The sequence below is a fragment of the Amblyomma americanum genome, chromosome 1 (genome assembly GCF_052857255.1).
Source record: "Amblyomma americanum isolate KBUSLIRL-KWMA chromosome 1, ASM5285725v1, whole genome shotgun sequence".
Lineage (NCBI taxonomy): Eukaryota > Metazoa > Arthropoda > Arachnida > Ixodida > Ixodidae > Amblyomma > Amblyomma americanum.
The window spans coordinates 227,736,026-227,750,655 of record NC_135497.1 but is presented as its reverse complement, the minus strand read 5'-3'; the positions used below and the strand labels follow the sequence as shown (position 1 = coordinate 227,750,655).

General features: G+C 48.3%; 2 protein-coding genes across 2 annotated transcripts in view; one reads left to right on the top strand and one right to left on the bottom strand.

Moving 5' to 3' along the window:
- Nucleotides 1–6,053, top strand: part of LOC144114713 (uncharacterized) — a 44,965-nt gene extending 38,912 nt beyond the window's left edge. Inside the window, exons 8-9 of the mRNA XM_077648614.1 lie at nt 2,584–2,702; nt 5,493–6,053. Of these exons, the coding sequence (XP_077504740.1) occupies nt 2,584–2,702; nt 5,493–5,896 (523 nt within the window). The 3' untranslated portion in view covers nt 5,897–6,053. The remainder of the gene's footprint in view (nt 1–2,583; nt 2,703–5,492) is intronic.
- Nucleotides 6,054–7,761: 1,708 nt separating this feature from the next.
- Nucleotides 7,762–14,355, bottom strand: LOC144095493 (uncharacterized). The gene is made up of 2 exons (XM_077629218.1): nt 13,875–14,355; nt 7,762–10,002 (listed from the first exon to the last, which is right to left on the bottom strand). Exons 1-2 carry the CDS (start codon nt 14,166–14,168, stop codon nt 8,152–8,154), a joined length of 2,145 nt encoding a protein of 714 aa, XP_077485344.1. The 5' UTR covers nt 14,169–14,355; the 3' UTR covers nt 7,762–8,151.
- Between the last annotated feature and the right edge of the window lie 275 nt (nt 14,356–14,630).

Below are 14,630 nucleotides of genomic sequence, written 5' to 3'. Positions count from 1 at the left end.
TGCAGACAGAATTAGAACTTCTGCCTCTTCATGCCTTTCCCTCTCCTCTCGCACGCCAAAACGGCGGCACTCCTCCGCCGACTCCACTTACTCGGCCCCTCCCCTACCTTCGCCGGCTTCGGCGCACGCAGAGTGGCAGCGGCCGTGGTAGCGCGTGACGCCTAAAAGATTTTGGCGCTGTGAACCACTGATAACCCCCGGCTGCTGACGTCACTTGCACGACATGTCTGTCGTATGCCAGGTTTCGGCCGAAAGACCGGCACCATGTGGCGCCACGAGGTGCGAAAGTGGGAGTTTTTGAAAATGCATTGTAAATTTCCAGTTTGCTTCTGAGGTCTCGTACGCGGCATGGATGCTCAGTGGCCTGTACTCTACATAGTGGAAGCATTTTAAACCCAATCTCAAACACCCCTTTCTGTGGCCCTTTAACAGTCCTCGCATCTAGCTTCCAGCACAAAATTGATAACAGCTATCAGCTGAGCTGCATGCTGTAAATCACCTCAGTTGTGCTTTCGGTGCCTTTGATCTGGGCGAAGTTCGTAACAACAAGGTGCCTTCACTATGGTTGACCAAATAAATTATGCATGTTATTCTAAAATATTCAGTATATTGAAATTCATTGCTGTAAAATATTTTTATATTGAAAATATAGGCATTCTGGTGACAAATATTTCCAAAATTTGTAAGTCTGAAAAAATAGGTTCGTAGTAACGAGTGTTCACTGTAGTATATTTAGCAGGCTAACATACAGGTGCACACAGTTTCCAGAAAACTAAAACCAAGACAACACTGAATTTTCTTGCCTTAATTTTTGGCCGGGCACTGACCAGTGCATTACACAGGTTGTGCAGGGCAGTTCAGAATGCACCCTTTAGTATTTCGTTGCTACTTGCTGTTCTATAATTTTGCTTTTCTGTAGTGTTCTGTAATTTCTATGTTCTGAAAGCTTTTGTGGACATCTCTACCTATGCGGGATGCGGGTTCGTAGCAAAATGGGCATTGCTAATGCAACACTACAAGTGGACAGCTAACTGTTGTTCACCCTCCCACTGCACCTTGTTTTAGGGAGCCTGAAGGAACATTGGTGAATAGCACACTTGCACCTAGTCATGGTATTGTGTGCCTTAATTTTTCTACTTGTAGGTTGAGCAATGTGGAACTAGTATACTGTTTCATGGGTAGCAGTCAACACTATGGAGGCTGCTGAGGTAATGCACCTGTAAAACCATATTACACTGCGCACATATGATTCGTGTTTTTGAAGCCTATGTGAGTGTTTGGTCGAGAACAAAGCTCCTCACCTTTCGGCATTGTTTTCCTCTTGAAGATCACGTAAGGTGGGAGCTTGCGACCATCTGCCGTGCTCGATAACATGACTAACTCGCGTCTTCTCATTGCCAGTGGACCGGACGCTAACTTGTTTAGACCCCTTCTCGTGCACGGTTAGGGGGGTTAGCATGTTTAGGTAAACCAGCGTCTGATCGGCATTGCCTGTTTGGCCCAGCAGAAAGTTCTTCGACTTGTGCAAAGAAATAACATGCGCTGAAAACTCGCAAGCAGCTCTTCGAACGCTGCAGGCAGCTTCTGTGAAATCGAGGTCCGCCGGCGTAGTGAAAAGCCTACACGGCACATGTAGCGATGGTTCCAGTGCTTGCTCGCTTTGAAGGCAGAGCGTGGTAGCCCTTTTACTTTTGCAAGCTCTCTAGCTTTTGCCTGCATAAGCTCCACGCACACAGCTAGGTGCACGGCTCACTGTTGCCGTATGAACTCCGTCAGGCCAAGTTCAATTTCTGGGAATGCGCCATTCTTCAGGCCGTGAAAGCTTCGTCGCGTTCTGCTGCATGTGAAAAGGGCTTCTTTCTGTCATCACCATCCACGAATGCTTCCCTTGATGACACCAAACTGCCTTCCAGCCACACTGTTGCCGATGTTATCCGCAGCTAAAATCACTTTTCACTTGTAAGCAGCCGAGTACTGTTCTCGAGACCCTGACATCTTGCTCCCAAAAAAATATCCGCTTCACGAAGCGTGGCTTACTTGCGAGCACGTGCGTTGTCAACAGGCACACGGCACACCCAACGGGTCAACAAATAAACCACATCGTGAAGTTCTTTGTCGAGAGTAATGAAGCCAAGCCGTAGCCACGCTGCAATAACTAAACCGAAACTTCGAGCAACTTCGAAAATTTTTGTTCGGATCCGCAAATAGTGCAAGGCGGAAATTAAGGACGCTAATTATAGGAAAAAACTTTGTATTATATGCAGGTTTTTACGGTATTCTTGTGTTCACTGGTTGTATGGTGAACTACTTTGACTGTGGACATGGCCTGAACAAACGGGTGCACTAGATTTGGCAGCATTGCCTGCTATGTGTGAAACAGAGTATTGGTGCCTACTTGATAGGAGGGAATCGGGAGAGGGGCTGTTAAAATTTAGGGGCATGGTCTGTCTCCTGAAAACTAACGAAGGTTCGGTTGATGCATATACGGTCATGTTATGGCAAATTGTCCTGCATTTGGACATCATGGAAATGCGTGCACTTTATATGTTGGGAGCTCATGGGATGTTTATCTTCTTTTTATAGGTACGCCCAGGTGAAGTTCCCGTCCAGTGACGCACTTATAAAAGCACTAAAGAACCCGAAGTGCCGGACCATTGATGGAGAGAACCTACAGTTTTCTTTGGCAGTTCTTCACAAAGACAGTGAGTATTAGTGCTTTTACATATGGGGCTAAATCATGGGTAGGAAACTTGTGCCAGCACCATTTGCTGCCATAGCGGCCGGTGGAAAGCTACTTGGAACATTGTATCGTGTACGTCATGGCAATGTTATTCAAAAAGGAAAAAAGTAAATCCCCGAGCAGGATTCTAACCACCGCCAGCAAGAACAAAGCAGCTTCGTTTCCTGGTGCCTCAACCAATCCAGCCGTTCCCACAGCCTGTCTGGCTAGGTGCATTTGTACAAAGATTCGTTTTTAAACATCAGTTCTCCTCCTGTCACCAGGTGCGCTGAAGTACCGTATTTACTCGCATAATGCTCGCACCCCCCACATTGGCTATCAAAAATTGGAAAATTTTTTTTTCCCCGCATAATCGTCGCACCCCCCAATATTACTGCCGCGAGCCGTCTGCTTGTCGTAGCGATCGCCATCTATTGACTGCGGCCACAACTAACTGCCATGGTTGGGCGCGCGTGCTACTAGGCGGCGGTATTGTGCTATCATCCGCCACTACCGCTCATCCACTCACCACCGCTACGCCATTTTGCGAAGGTGTCTCCAGCTCTCCGGTGTCTCGTAGGCCTCGTTTGCCTTGTTTGCGTGTTGCATCGTGCTCTTTGTGCCGCTTCGCCATTGGACGCTACGCAAGCTACACAGCTGCTTTTAAGCTAAAAGCTATTGAGTATGCATTGGAACATGGCAACCGCGCCGCCAGCAGACACTTCGGCGTCGAGTTTTGCGTCCGGTATTGGAGACGGCAGCACGACGAACTCAAGACGACTGGTAAGACGCACCGGGCCTTCCGTGGACCGAAGACTGGGAAATTTCCTGCCGTCGAATCCTCTTTACTGGAATATATCGAGGCTCGACGAGCGGATGGGTGCGCTGTGTCGATTGATTTTATACGGAACCAGGCGCTCGTAATCGCAAGAAAGGAGGGCATCCCGGTGCAAGACTTCCGCGCTAGTAACGGGTGGGCCACACGATTTATGCGGCGCAATGGACTCTCGCTCAGGAGGCAAAAGACGCTTTGCCAGCGCCTGCCCGCAGCCTATGAAGAGAAAATAGTGGACTTCCATCGATTCGTTGTCAGGATCCGGCAGGAGAAAACTTCCTGCTCTCCCAGATAGGGAACGCGGACCAAACTCCGCTGAATTTCGATATGCCCAGCAGCAGGACAGTCGAACAGACAGGCGCTCGGACTGTGCACGTCAGGACTACAGGTGCCGAAAAACAGAGGTGCACGGTCATGCTAGTCGTGACGGCGGACAGGCGGAAGCTCCCACCGTACGTCATTTTCAAGCGGAAGACCCTCCCGAAAGGAAAACTCCCCCCTGGTATACACGTGCGCATCCAAGAAAAGGGGTGGATGACCGCGGACCTTATGGTGGACTGGGTGAAGACTGTGTGGGGGCGGCGACCGGGAGCGCTTTTTTTTCCGTCGCTCCTTCATGCTTGATAGCTTTCGGGGCCATCTTCAAGAGTCGGTTCGGGCGAAGTTCAAGGAACTGCGCACGGACCTGGCTGTTATACCCGGCGGCCTCGCATCAATGCTACAGCCTCTTGACGTATCTTTGAACAAGCCATTTAAAGGTAACGTCCGGAGGCTGTACGCAGAATGGATGGCCGAAGGTGAACATGCTCTGACGCCAGGCGGCAAGAGCTGTCCATAACGCTCGGAGAGGCGCCAAAATTCAAACTTCTACCATCGATAACATACTGTCGACGGGAATAGGTGCGGTCACGAAAGTGTTAAAACATTCTGCATGGAACAACTCTTGATAATTTAGTTTGACACGATTTTATTACAGTACCAAATTAGCTTTGGTTAAGAGTGCACTTTGACATATAAATTTGGTCTTGGGTTAAATTCCTTCAAACTATATATCAAGAGTAGCTTAAGTTTCAAATCAACATCAATGCTGTAGCAAGTGCACAATGATAGCTTAGATATATGTATATTCATCATCTTTTATGAAAGGAACATGAGAGCACATGGCAGATAGCCTCAAGCTCTACAGCCAATTTCTGAAACAAAGTTTGAAGGAAGGTGCAATCCTCAATCTGCCAAAAGTAGTCAAGGCAGCTCACCTTTTCGCCACACTGCGAAAAGCAGCCACTGCATATCGCCAGAGTTGGGTTCGATACTATCTGCCATGAGCTCTCGTTCCCACAGTGAGTGGGGCAAGATGACACTCTGTACAGCCTTTGTCAAACATAGTGTGCCCAAGAGGAGAGGGGGGATTTGGAATGGCGAGGTTTTATGTGCCAAAAGTGACACATGGGTTATAAGGAATGCCGTAGTGGAGAGCTGACCTCTACACAACTCCCCTTTGGGCCAGGTCCAAGTTGGCCGGTTAGAGGAAGGGCTGAATTTTTTAGCTCATGCGGCGCTGCAATCTTGACATATCGTACCTTGGCCGCCGGTCTTTTGGGTGCCAGAAGTGTTGGAGCAAAGCAAAAAATTTATATTAAACGAATTTAATAGCAACCGCAGTATGAAATCAGTGGCTTTAAAATTCGGTCAGAGTTGGAATTATTGAGTATACTGTATTTCTTTTAGTGCACCTGTTATGTGCAGTCAGCTGTTAAAATTTAATGATGTGGGAAAGAGAAAACACAGTGCAGTTTCATGAGCAAGTCACGTGAATTTACTGCTGGTATGAAGGATGTGCATGCTGTATTGGTTGACATTAGTACCGGAGAACTGGGTTGATTTTTTTCCCTGCCTTTCCATCACCTTTCTCACCTTTGATCACCATTTGCTATGCAGAACCAGCCAATTTGAAGGCTCGTGGCAGTGCTGCAACGAAGCTTACGGGTGACAAGGCTGATTCAAAGGGCCAGAGGAAGAAGGCCAAGAAAGCAGCCAAACAGAAAGCAGGAGCTGAGAGCCCTGTAAAAGGCTCAAGCCCTGGCAAGAAGCCTGGTACTCCTGCTCACCAGGGCTCTCCTAAGACACCTGGTCAGCAGCAACAGAAGGGACCCAAAACACCGGGCCAGCAGAAGGGGGTCAAGACACCAGGAAAGGAGGGAGGCCCCAAAACACCAGGGCAGCCCAAGGGAGGTGCAAAGACACCTGGAGAAGCTCCAAAGGGAACACCTAAAGGAACACCCAAGGCAACACCTTCCCAGAAGAAAACACCTGGGCTTAAAGGGACTCCAAAAGTGGCGTAAGACGCAAGAGTTTTTAGAAGTGTTAATAAGATGGGGGGGGATTTTGGGCTTGCCACATCTACTGCACCCACAGAAGCTCATTGCCACTGTTTTGACGTCATTTAGCCCTCTTTCATATTCACATTGGACTGACGTCAAATAAACTGATATAACCATATTTTTGTCTTGTTTCGGAGCTGGTAAGCAAGTAGTACTCTGCTTTGAACTCACTTTGGCAGTTTCACTGCGGGTACGAAAGCTCGCCTTTCAAGTCTTTGTTCAAGAATCAGCCTCATGTGGAGCGCTTTGATCATGTATGCATACAACTCCAAAGAAAAGCCCTCATTCTGTAGGCAGGCTTAAACCAGGTATTTGGATGCTTTAACCAGTGTGCCATGACTGCTTTTTATTCATTGTGGAAAAAAAAAAAAAAAAAACGGTTCACCTCTGAAACTGCTCATGTCTGCTCATGCTCTGCTGCTGAGCTAAAGGACCCGGGTTCAATATTGGCAGCGTTTTGATGTTGGCACACATTAAAGAACCTTAGGTGGTCAAAATAGGGAACCCTCCATGGCATTCCTCGTAGCCCATGTGTCTCTTCACGACGTTAAACTGCACAATTTAAAATTTGGAGCTTGTGCGCATGTCTCAAGGAAGGGCAGTCGGTGGAGAGGTTGGCTGTAAATCTTCGTTTGCAGTAGAATCCTGCCATAATAAACTCTGATATAGTAAAGTGAAACTGCAGTCTCATTTTGCCTCCCATAGAAGACTACTTTTTTTAGTTCTACTACTAAAGAGGGTCTGCCTACGGCGACCCTTAATATATGCCTTCAGCTTGCCTGGTTATGCATACTCAATGACAGTAATCTCGAATGATTAATAGCTTTGAGTCGGTCCTCCCAAGCTTTGGATTGCTAGATGTTCTAGGGAGCCCTACTGAACACCTTACAAGAGAATTTCTTCGGCTGTATACTTTTGACGGGGGCTGTACTTCCCGCAGAGTGATAACAGCGTGGCACGCACGAGGCCAACATTCAGAGGCAGATGGATGCCAAAGACTGTAAAAACATGCTCATTGAGATAGCTTCACCACCAAGCTCGGAAGTTGGAAGTTCTTGTGGCTGAGAGACAAAGCCGCAGTGCACACGGAAAAAGTATCTGGCTATGAATGCAGAAAGCAGTGCGGGCGAGTGAGAAATGACAGTAAAAGTGCAGCGAGGAGTAGAGAAGGGAAGAAAAGGGCGAACATTTGCAGCATGGCAACAGCAAAACTGAGAAGTGGCAGCACTGCGTGAGCATTACTGCCGCTCCTTAACTGTGTTGGAAGTGTTTAACTATTACCTCTTAAACGATGCTAAGACTTAAAAATGTTCCATTGTTCACGCAAAACTTTGGTTTCCGCATGGAATCAAACTATGTTTGTAGCCGCAATGTATGTGTGCAATTGCAATACTTCCACAAGACAAACACAATCTAAAAATAGATAGCATGAGCTGTGGTAACTGAAAGTAAATAATTTTCACGTAAAGTGACAGATCAGGATAGAAGGTATTGTTATTTATAAATCAGCACTGTGTTTAGTAAGTAGCCAATTAATTACCAGAGAGCGTCGTCGGAGCCATGCCATCAGCAACAGCTGATACAGTAAAGGTAGTAAAGATTTTTGCTGGCCAGAGTCGCTTTGCTATAGAGGTGTTCTCCTGTATGCCATACACAAACCTGGGATGCCAAGGTGCCGCATTTGCTGGCCTTGTCACTGGCACACTGCTAATGAAATGGGTTCTGTAGCTGCTGCTTGCCAGGTGGAGGTGCAGGTCAGCTTTCTCGCATTAGTGGTGACAGAATCGTGCTCCTTAAAAGCAATTCCTGTGTAGTAACTTTACACCTTCAGAGCATAAAGTAACACCTTTATGCATGTACACAGAGGTTACAAGAAAGTTGGGTGGTCAAAAGAAGCTGCACAAACACAAAAGTATGTAGGCTGCACTTGTGGCAAAAAAAAAGCAGTGCAACACTGGCAGATTTGTAGCAGAAACTTGTGGCATTTTTGAAACCTCAGCCAGCAGTCTCTCATCTTGGGTGTAAAGTCTCTTCCCTTGGTCAAATGCAAGATTCAGAGTTGAGACACCATTCTGCCTGATTGCTCCTGCTCCCTCGCAAAAAAAAAAAAAATTTAGTTGCTTCCACAATTGGATGCAGCCTCTGTAAAGGGCGCACGTCGGTTTTAAGGATAGTTTAACGAAGTGACGCACATGCAGGCCATTGGACGATTGCTACTACTTCACCTCAAACTTCAGCATTAGCTTGTTGCCATCGACGTACCCGTTCGTGTCGAAATAATCTGCCTTTATGCTTTTAGCTCTGGATATGGGCTTTCCTTCTTGAGTTTCGGGTTTCGTGCAACCCTCTACCTGACCCTTCTTTGTGTCCACCACCAGGAAACGTACCTTTCCCTTGTCTGTGGGATGGACAATGCTCAGTGTCAACTCCTTTTTGAGAGGCCACTCAAGGAAGCTATCATAAACTCCCCGTTGTAGGTAGAAGGAGAAGTGAAGCCGTAGTGTGCCAGTTGTGTTTTCCAGCAACAGACCGGGTACAATGGTGTAGCCATAGAATGTGGCACTAATATTGTGGAAGTAGTCTGCTGCCTCTCCTGCAGCGAGAGCCCTGGCCTTTAGTTCTGACCAATTGTGGAGGTACCACTGCACAGGCATTGAGACAAGCTTGTGCTGGCTCAAAACAAGTTTTGCGAGGTTGATGAGGTTGTCTATCTTCTGTGCGACATATTCTTGCGAGAAAACATCTTTGCAGCCTTCTATGTTATGTTCCCGAGCAGCCTGGAACAAGTTTTTTAGTGCCTCTCCCACTGTGCCACGCGTGGGACTCAATGCAGTGCCCTCCTCGCTCATTTGTGCCCGTATCTCCTCCGAAGTCTTCAAGACAAAGATGAGGTCTTCCGGCATGAGCTTGCACAGCGCATTCTTTGCGATGTCTGTTTCGTCAAAATTCGTGCTCACGAAGCGACAGACGGAGTTGACGTAGCGTTCTACCAGCGATGGCAGGTCTTCGTTGTTCACGTCGCTAGGTGCAGAAGTTGCACTTGTTCCTTGCTGTGAGACGACTAAAGGTGCAGCTTGCGTTGCGTCGTTTCCCGTACAGCTCGTGAGCTTGGCGTCACTTTTATCTTTGTCATAGGGCAGCAGAGGCTTTTCAGGCAGAGCTGGTTGGTCTTGGGAGGAATTGTACTCTTCTCTTTTGTATCCGTCTCCAGTATCTTGAGTACGAACTGCTGTTTCAGTGGGTATGTATGCGTGGTCCATTTGCACGGTGGCTGCATTTGATACGTTTGCTTCAGGGATCGCCCCTTTGCCGCCGTTTAACTTGGGTGTGCTCAACGTTCTGGCCCCCAGTGTAGCAGCGGTGTCCAGGTACCGATATCTCCCGGGCCGCGTTGTTTCAGGTGATGAACTGGCACTGTGTGGCGATGTTCCTTGCATCTGAATACTTTCCAGTGTGAAGTCCGACTTTGGCTCTGATAGGTGTTCCAGCCTCCCCATGATTTCAAGTTCCATGGAAGCAGGCGCTTTACGCCGTGCCATCGAGTCCCTGCGCTGGGTGTCACAGCTTGGGTTCTCTGGAAGCTCGGCATGGGCTGCAGGGGCTTCGCGTAGGTAGCGGGACACTGGCTCATAGATGTCATGAGCAGGTGGTGGTTGTCCACGGTAATCGCAGAGCGGTTCAGGTTGGCGCGGCGAGGGAAGGACAAGGGAGGTGCTTGTTGTGCGGTGTTGTTGTGAGGCTAAGGTGAATGCCGTGGAACTTGAAGCAACGTTTCCAACTTCGAGATTTGCATGTTGGTCAGGAATGAGGGGAAAGGGACCGGCAGCGCCTGGACGTCTAGTGTCGGCTGGGTTTAGGTGTTTTAGAGTGTCCTGGACACCAAGAAGTGCAGCTGGCTTCTGGCTGCAGCTCGATGCGAGGTGAGTGACCACCTCCCCGTGAGAGACTGCCTGATTACATCGGGGACATTTTATGGGGTGGTGTGCACACTGTTTATGGTAATGTTCAACGATCTGAAATGAAAGTCCTGATATCTTGCATCCTCGGTCGGCGTTCCAGCATTGGATCTGCAAGTAGCAAAAAGAAGCGCAGCAATAGTTTGTCTTACGACTCCGCTATAAGCACAATTTGGAGCATCAATAAGCTGTTGCTGACCGTTTTTGCATTACTCCGATCTCCTTTTGCCTCGAAATATGTTGCTATGGGTTCTAGCCTTGTCTGTTGCAAAATAAAGTAACATGACAGGTCCCCCTGTGGTCATTGAGTCGACAATGTGATCAGCGGTGCACTAAATTTAGCTCGTGCTGACTGTGAGGCTCGCAGGAGTCTGCTTTTAGCTAGTTTTCACTTCCGGCCGGCCAGAATCGCCGTGGGATGTGATCGCATGTGGTCATTTATGTATACAGGTGTTTAACCTGACTTTACAGATGTGGCGCCGAAATGATGAAACACGGCGACGCAGCTCAGCCTTTTATTTTCAATAATAGTCCGAGTTAGAAGAGCGCTTCTTTCGGCATAGCATTGTCAGCGGTGTAGTGCATCAGAATACAGCTAAAATATTCTAACTAGCAGGCTGATGAACCAATATCGAATAGTTAACTTTTAACTATTACTCTTGGACTCCATAATTATTGAGAGGCAAGTAGCCCACCGTAATTAATATCCTTGTCAATTTTTAGAATTTCGAAGACTGTCTTTCCCTCAGCACTGTGGCTCAACAAATTTTGGCTACGTCGCGCCAAAATACATGCTCTTCCGAGAAGCTTGCAGGCAAAGCAACATCTCCAGTGCACGTAACTTGTCGAAGTAGCCAAAATTTGTTGGGCCACAGCGCCGAGGGTAACCGCGTTTTCGAAATTCTATAAACTGATGCGGATATTACGATGGGCTACATTCCTGTCAGTAATTAAGGAGTCTGACAGTAATACTCGACTATTCAGTATTGGTTAACCAGCCTGCTAGTTAGCACGTCTTAGCTGTAATCTGATGTACTACACCACTGACAATGGTATGCCAAAAAAAGCGCTCTTCTAACTCAAAAAGCTTACTTTTAAAAATTGCGTGAAGTCTTAGGTGAAACGCCCTTTATATTGTCGACCTCCGATAGCCACAGGTGCTCGCGGCAATGTTTCATGCCATGCTCGCTTGTGCTTGGTGCTGAAATGTGGTTGTATAGTTTGAGCTCATGAGTTTTTGAGCCCAGCTGCTCACGCCACGAACGGAAGCAGGCTTTAGGCATCACGTATAACTGCGAAGCGCGGAGTCGAGTGCTTCAACTCCGTTGTACACAGCTGTAGGTAAAGAGGTTGGGAGTGAGTCTGAAAAGCGTCCAGTTGATGTGCGAAAAGCTGAAGTCAGCTTCTTAGCGTGGCGAAAACCTCTGCGCAATGCAAACCTCGGGATGCATACAGAGCATGATGCTTGTTGTGTCTCCAGCACTGGAACCAATTTCTGCCCTTGGGGCAGGTCCACGGAATGATTTTTTGCTCTGCAGGAAAGCTGAAGGGAAGCAGTACCCTTGTGCACTTCTTCCGGACTTTTGCAAAGGGTCCATAAGAAGCTGGTTCAGCGAAATAGCTAGAAGGGCACGAGCTCCGTAACGGTGGTATTCTTAACACAAAATGAACAAAGTCTAGGGGACTCAGGTTTATCTCCCGCCCCTGGTTAATTTCGTGTTGTGGCTCCTGCTTATTTCAGCGATAGCTAGGGTGGTGCACAATCCAAATACAAATCGGTGTTTTGCAACTCTGGCAATGGAGGTGGGTGATGTCTTGCGTTTATACAGGTACGGTCCAGTGCAGCGCAGGCAGGCGATAATGCTGTCGCTAAATTGCCCGCCTGTACATGAGGCCATTCGTTTTAGGGTAGAACCTGATTTTACCCTATTCTTGCACCTCGAACATATTTCTTAATTACGTTAAACCCCATTCCTCCCCGAAAATCGGCCTTCCAGACGATATTAGTTCTCCATTTCACAAAGTTCTATGAGGACGCCGCAAGAAAAATAGTGGATATCTAGTACTTCTTCCAGAGAGGTGTCATTACTTCACTGGATCTTAAACCTCTTAAAGCTCATTGTCATGAGGCTGATGAATTTTGAGGTGCATTCGAAAAAGCCGTTTTAGAAACGAGAGACCAAAGCATGGCTAACAACCAGACGGCTTAGTGGAGTCACTGAAGAAGCGACCCACGTTGATCAAGACCTGATCAAAAGATCTCGCGTGTTCAAAATGGTTGCTGTGATGTTGAATGTTTTGGCACTGTACAAATAAAGGCAGGCCAGTCTTGCTCAGACAAGGGAGGGTTCAGTTGGAGAATGGTAATGTATGCGAAGAAATTTAAGGGAAAAAAAATCCTAAACACTTTTTAGTGGAACCTGCGATTTCCATGTTAATGAAAGAATGAGCAAGAAATTGAGCAACTTTGTCTAGCAATAAAACGAACTGTTATAGTGAAGTGTCTTGTGCTGCAAAAAATTGCCCAAAAAACAAAGTACAAAAATTTTTCCCGAGAAACTTAATTGATGCCCGAATTTAAGCTCGAAATTTTTCTTGAAATTAAACAGCGCTACATATTTAGTCGAATACACACGTCGTCACTTCCATGCAAACAAATCCAGTCTTGTCGCAGCTGCTAGGTTCCAGAGGCAGCACTTGCTCGGAAGTAGTGCCAAGTAGATCGGCAAAGCAGACAAGCACTTTTGCCAGAAATCGGGAGCTGCTCTGTAATTTTAGTTTTCGATACCAGGTGCGCACTGCTCGAGCGCCCTACACATGGGTGACGCGCACTGTACTACCTGAACGCGCTATTAACGTGTCCGCTGACCCAGGGAGCCAGTTATGCGCCTTTCGCTGGTAGGTGTACGCCACCGCCTACTCCCAGCGCGACTGAGCTAGGTGTCCAGTGAGCCTTCACACAGACGGACACCGCTGAAACCCGGAGATTGCGGCTAGAAATCATTTCGCACTAATATATAGCGATACTCCGCCCCACATCCTTAGCTCGACTGGTTACTCTTGTTTTTTGCCCACGTCGCTTTCCCGGGCAGGAGAATGTACGGGAGCGACGCGGTGTTGTCGCCAGCTGGCCGCGCTCCTGCCTCCATTGTCTACGAACATCCTTGTGGTTTTTGGCGAGCCGCTCACAGCCCTCTCACGATTGACGTTAGGAACTCGGTGGTTAGGGCTCTCGGCTACTGAGCTGCTGTTCCCGGGTCCGAACCCAGCCGCGGCGGCCGTGTTTCGGTCGAGGCGAAACGCAAAGTACCCGTGTGCTGTGCACGTTAGATCCCCAGGTGGTCGAAATTATTCCGGAGCCCTCCACTACGGTACCTCTTTTCTCCCTCCATCCTTTCCCTTACGGCGCGGTTCGGGTGTCCACCGAGATAAGTGAGACAGTTACTGCGCTATTTCCTTTCCTCAAAAACAAATGTTCAAGGCAAATGTCGCAAAGCAGCGTTTACGCGGAAGACGGGCGCCGGTGGTCGCGGTGAGGCGCGGGAAGGGAAATTTTTAATAATGGTCGGCTCACTTTCGAAAACTCGTACGCAACATGTACGCTCAATGGCGTTGTTTACTCTGCATAATGCACACATTTGGTAGCCATTTTCAAAACCATTTCGTAGGTCCTTTAACAGCTGTCGCTTAAAAAAGCTATTCTAAAGAAACCAGCCTTGTACTTTGGTCTCACTTCGGACCGAAATTTGCGTGCTATTTGAGGTTAAAAGCACGAACCAGCGGAGGACAGAACAAGGATTATCCTGTCCCGGCATTGTTTAGTGCTAGTCAAACTGTGCTGCTGTTCCGTAGCTGACGCAACCAGCCCAGAAACAAGCCATTGTACGCTTCAGGTGTGATCTAGATCGGCGTTCTGCAAGTTGTCTACGGCGCACTTACAGCTGCTGAGACCTAACGAAACAGCTCCGGTTGTCGCTACTCACGTGTTTTGAAGCCAGGTCTTGGCTCGAGTAGATCATGACTGCTACGTCGTGCTGCTGGAAGCGCTGCGCATCCAGCGCGCAGGCATAGCTCCTGGTGCATTGTCCGTAGCAACCAGCGCAGACGATGTGGGAGCAGGGCAGCATCATCATGGTCGCGCACACTCGTCCGCAGTACGAACAGTAGCGACTTGGCGGTAATGGCTCCAAGAAGCAAGTCTGGCGCCAGTCAAGGTCATTTCCAAAGCCGTACAAGGTGTAAGTGGTACCAATCTTCTCTGCCGCCGATGATGCCATCTTGTCCGTCGCCGATGAGGAAGACGCGGGGGCCTCCCTACTCTAGCGTCTCGGTACACCGAACGGCCCCTGCCGTCGGCTGGCGTCCAAGCCCTCGCCTTCGCAGTACCAGCGGAGTAGCAGCCGCTGCAGGAAGGCCGAGTGTTCCAGGGGAAGCTCGACCGACGTGTACCAACGGTGCCCCGACTACGTGCCAATGCGTCGCGCGCTCACGCTGGAACGTAGGCTCGAGCTGACCAGAGCGCGCGAGAAGAGAAAGAAGACTTATGAAAACATAATCTGACATGTAATCAAGGCAACAACAACATAATACTGGGCACTGATTTCCGTTTTTTGTCTCTATCCAAATTCGAATCAAGGTCACAAAATTGTGCAATTACTCCACTCCTTGCCCGTGAGTGCGTTTGTATCAGCAATGCACCCTGGCCAATCCCCCGCTTTGGGTATGTGCCATAAAGCCTG

What these genes read in the sequence shown, in the direction of transcription:
- LOC144095493 (XM_077629218.1), bottom strand. Translation starts at nt 14,168, where the DNA reads ATGGCATCATCGGCGGCAGAGAAGATTGGTACCACTTACACCTTGTAC. An exon ending in AAGACCTGGCTTCAAAACAC is followed by an intron (nt 10,003 to 13,874) that starts GTGAGTAGCGAC and finishes TGCTACTTGCAG; the next exon opens with ATCCAATGCTGGAACGCCGA.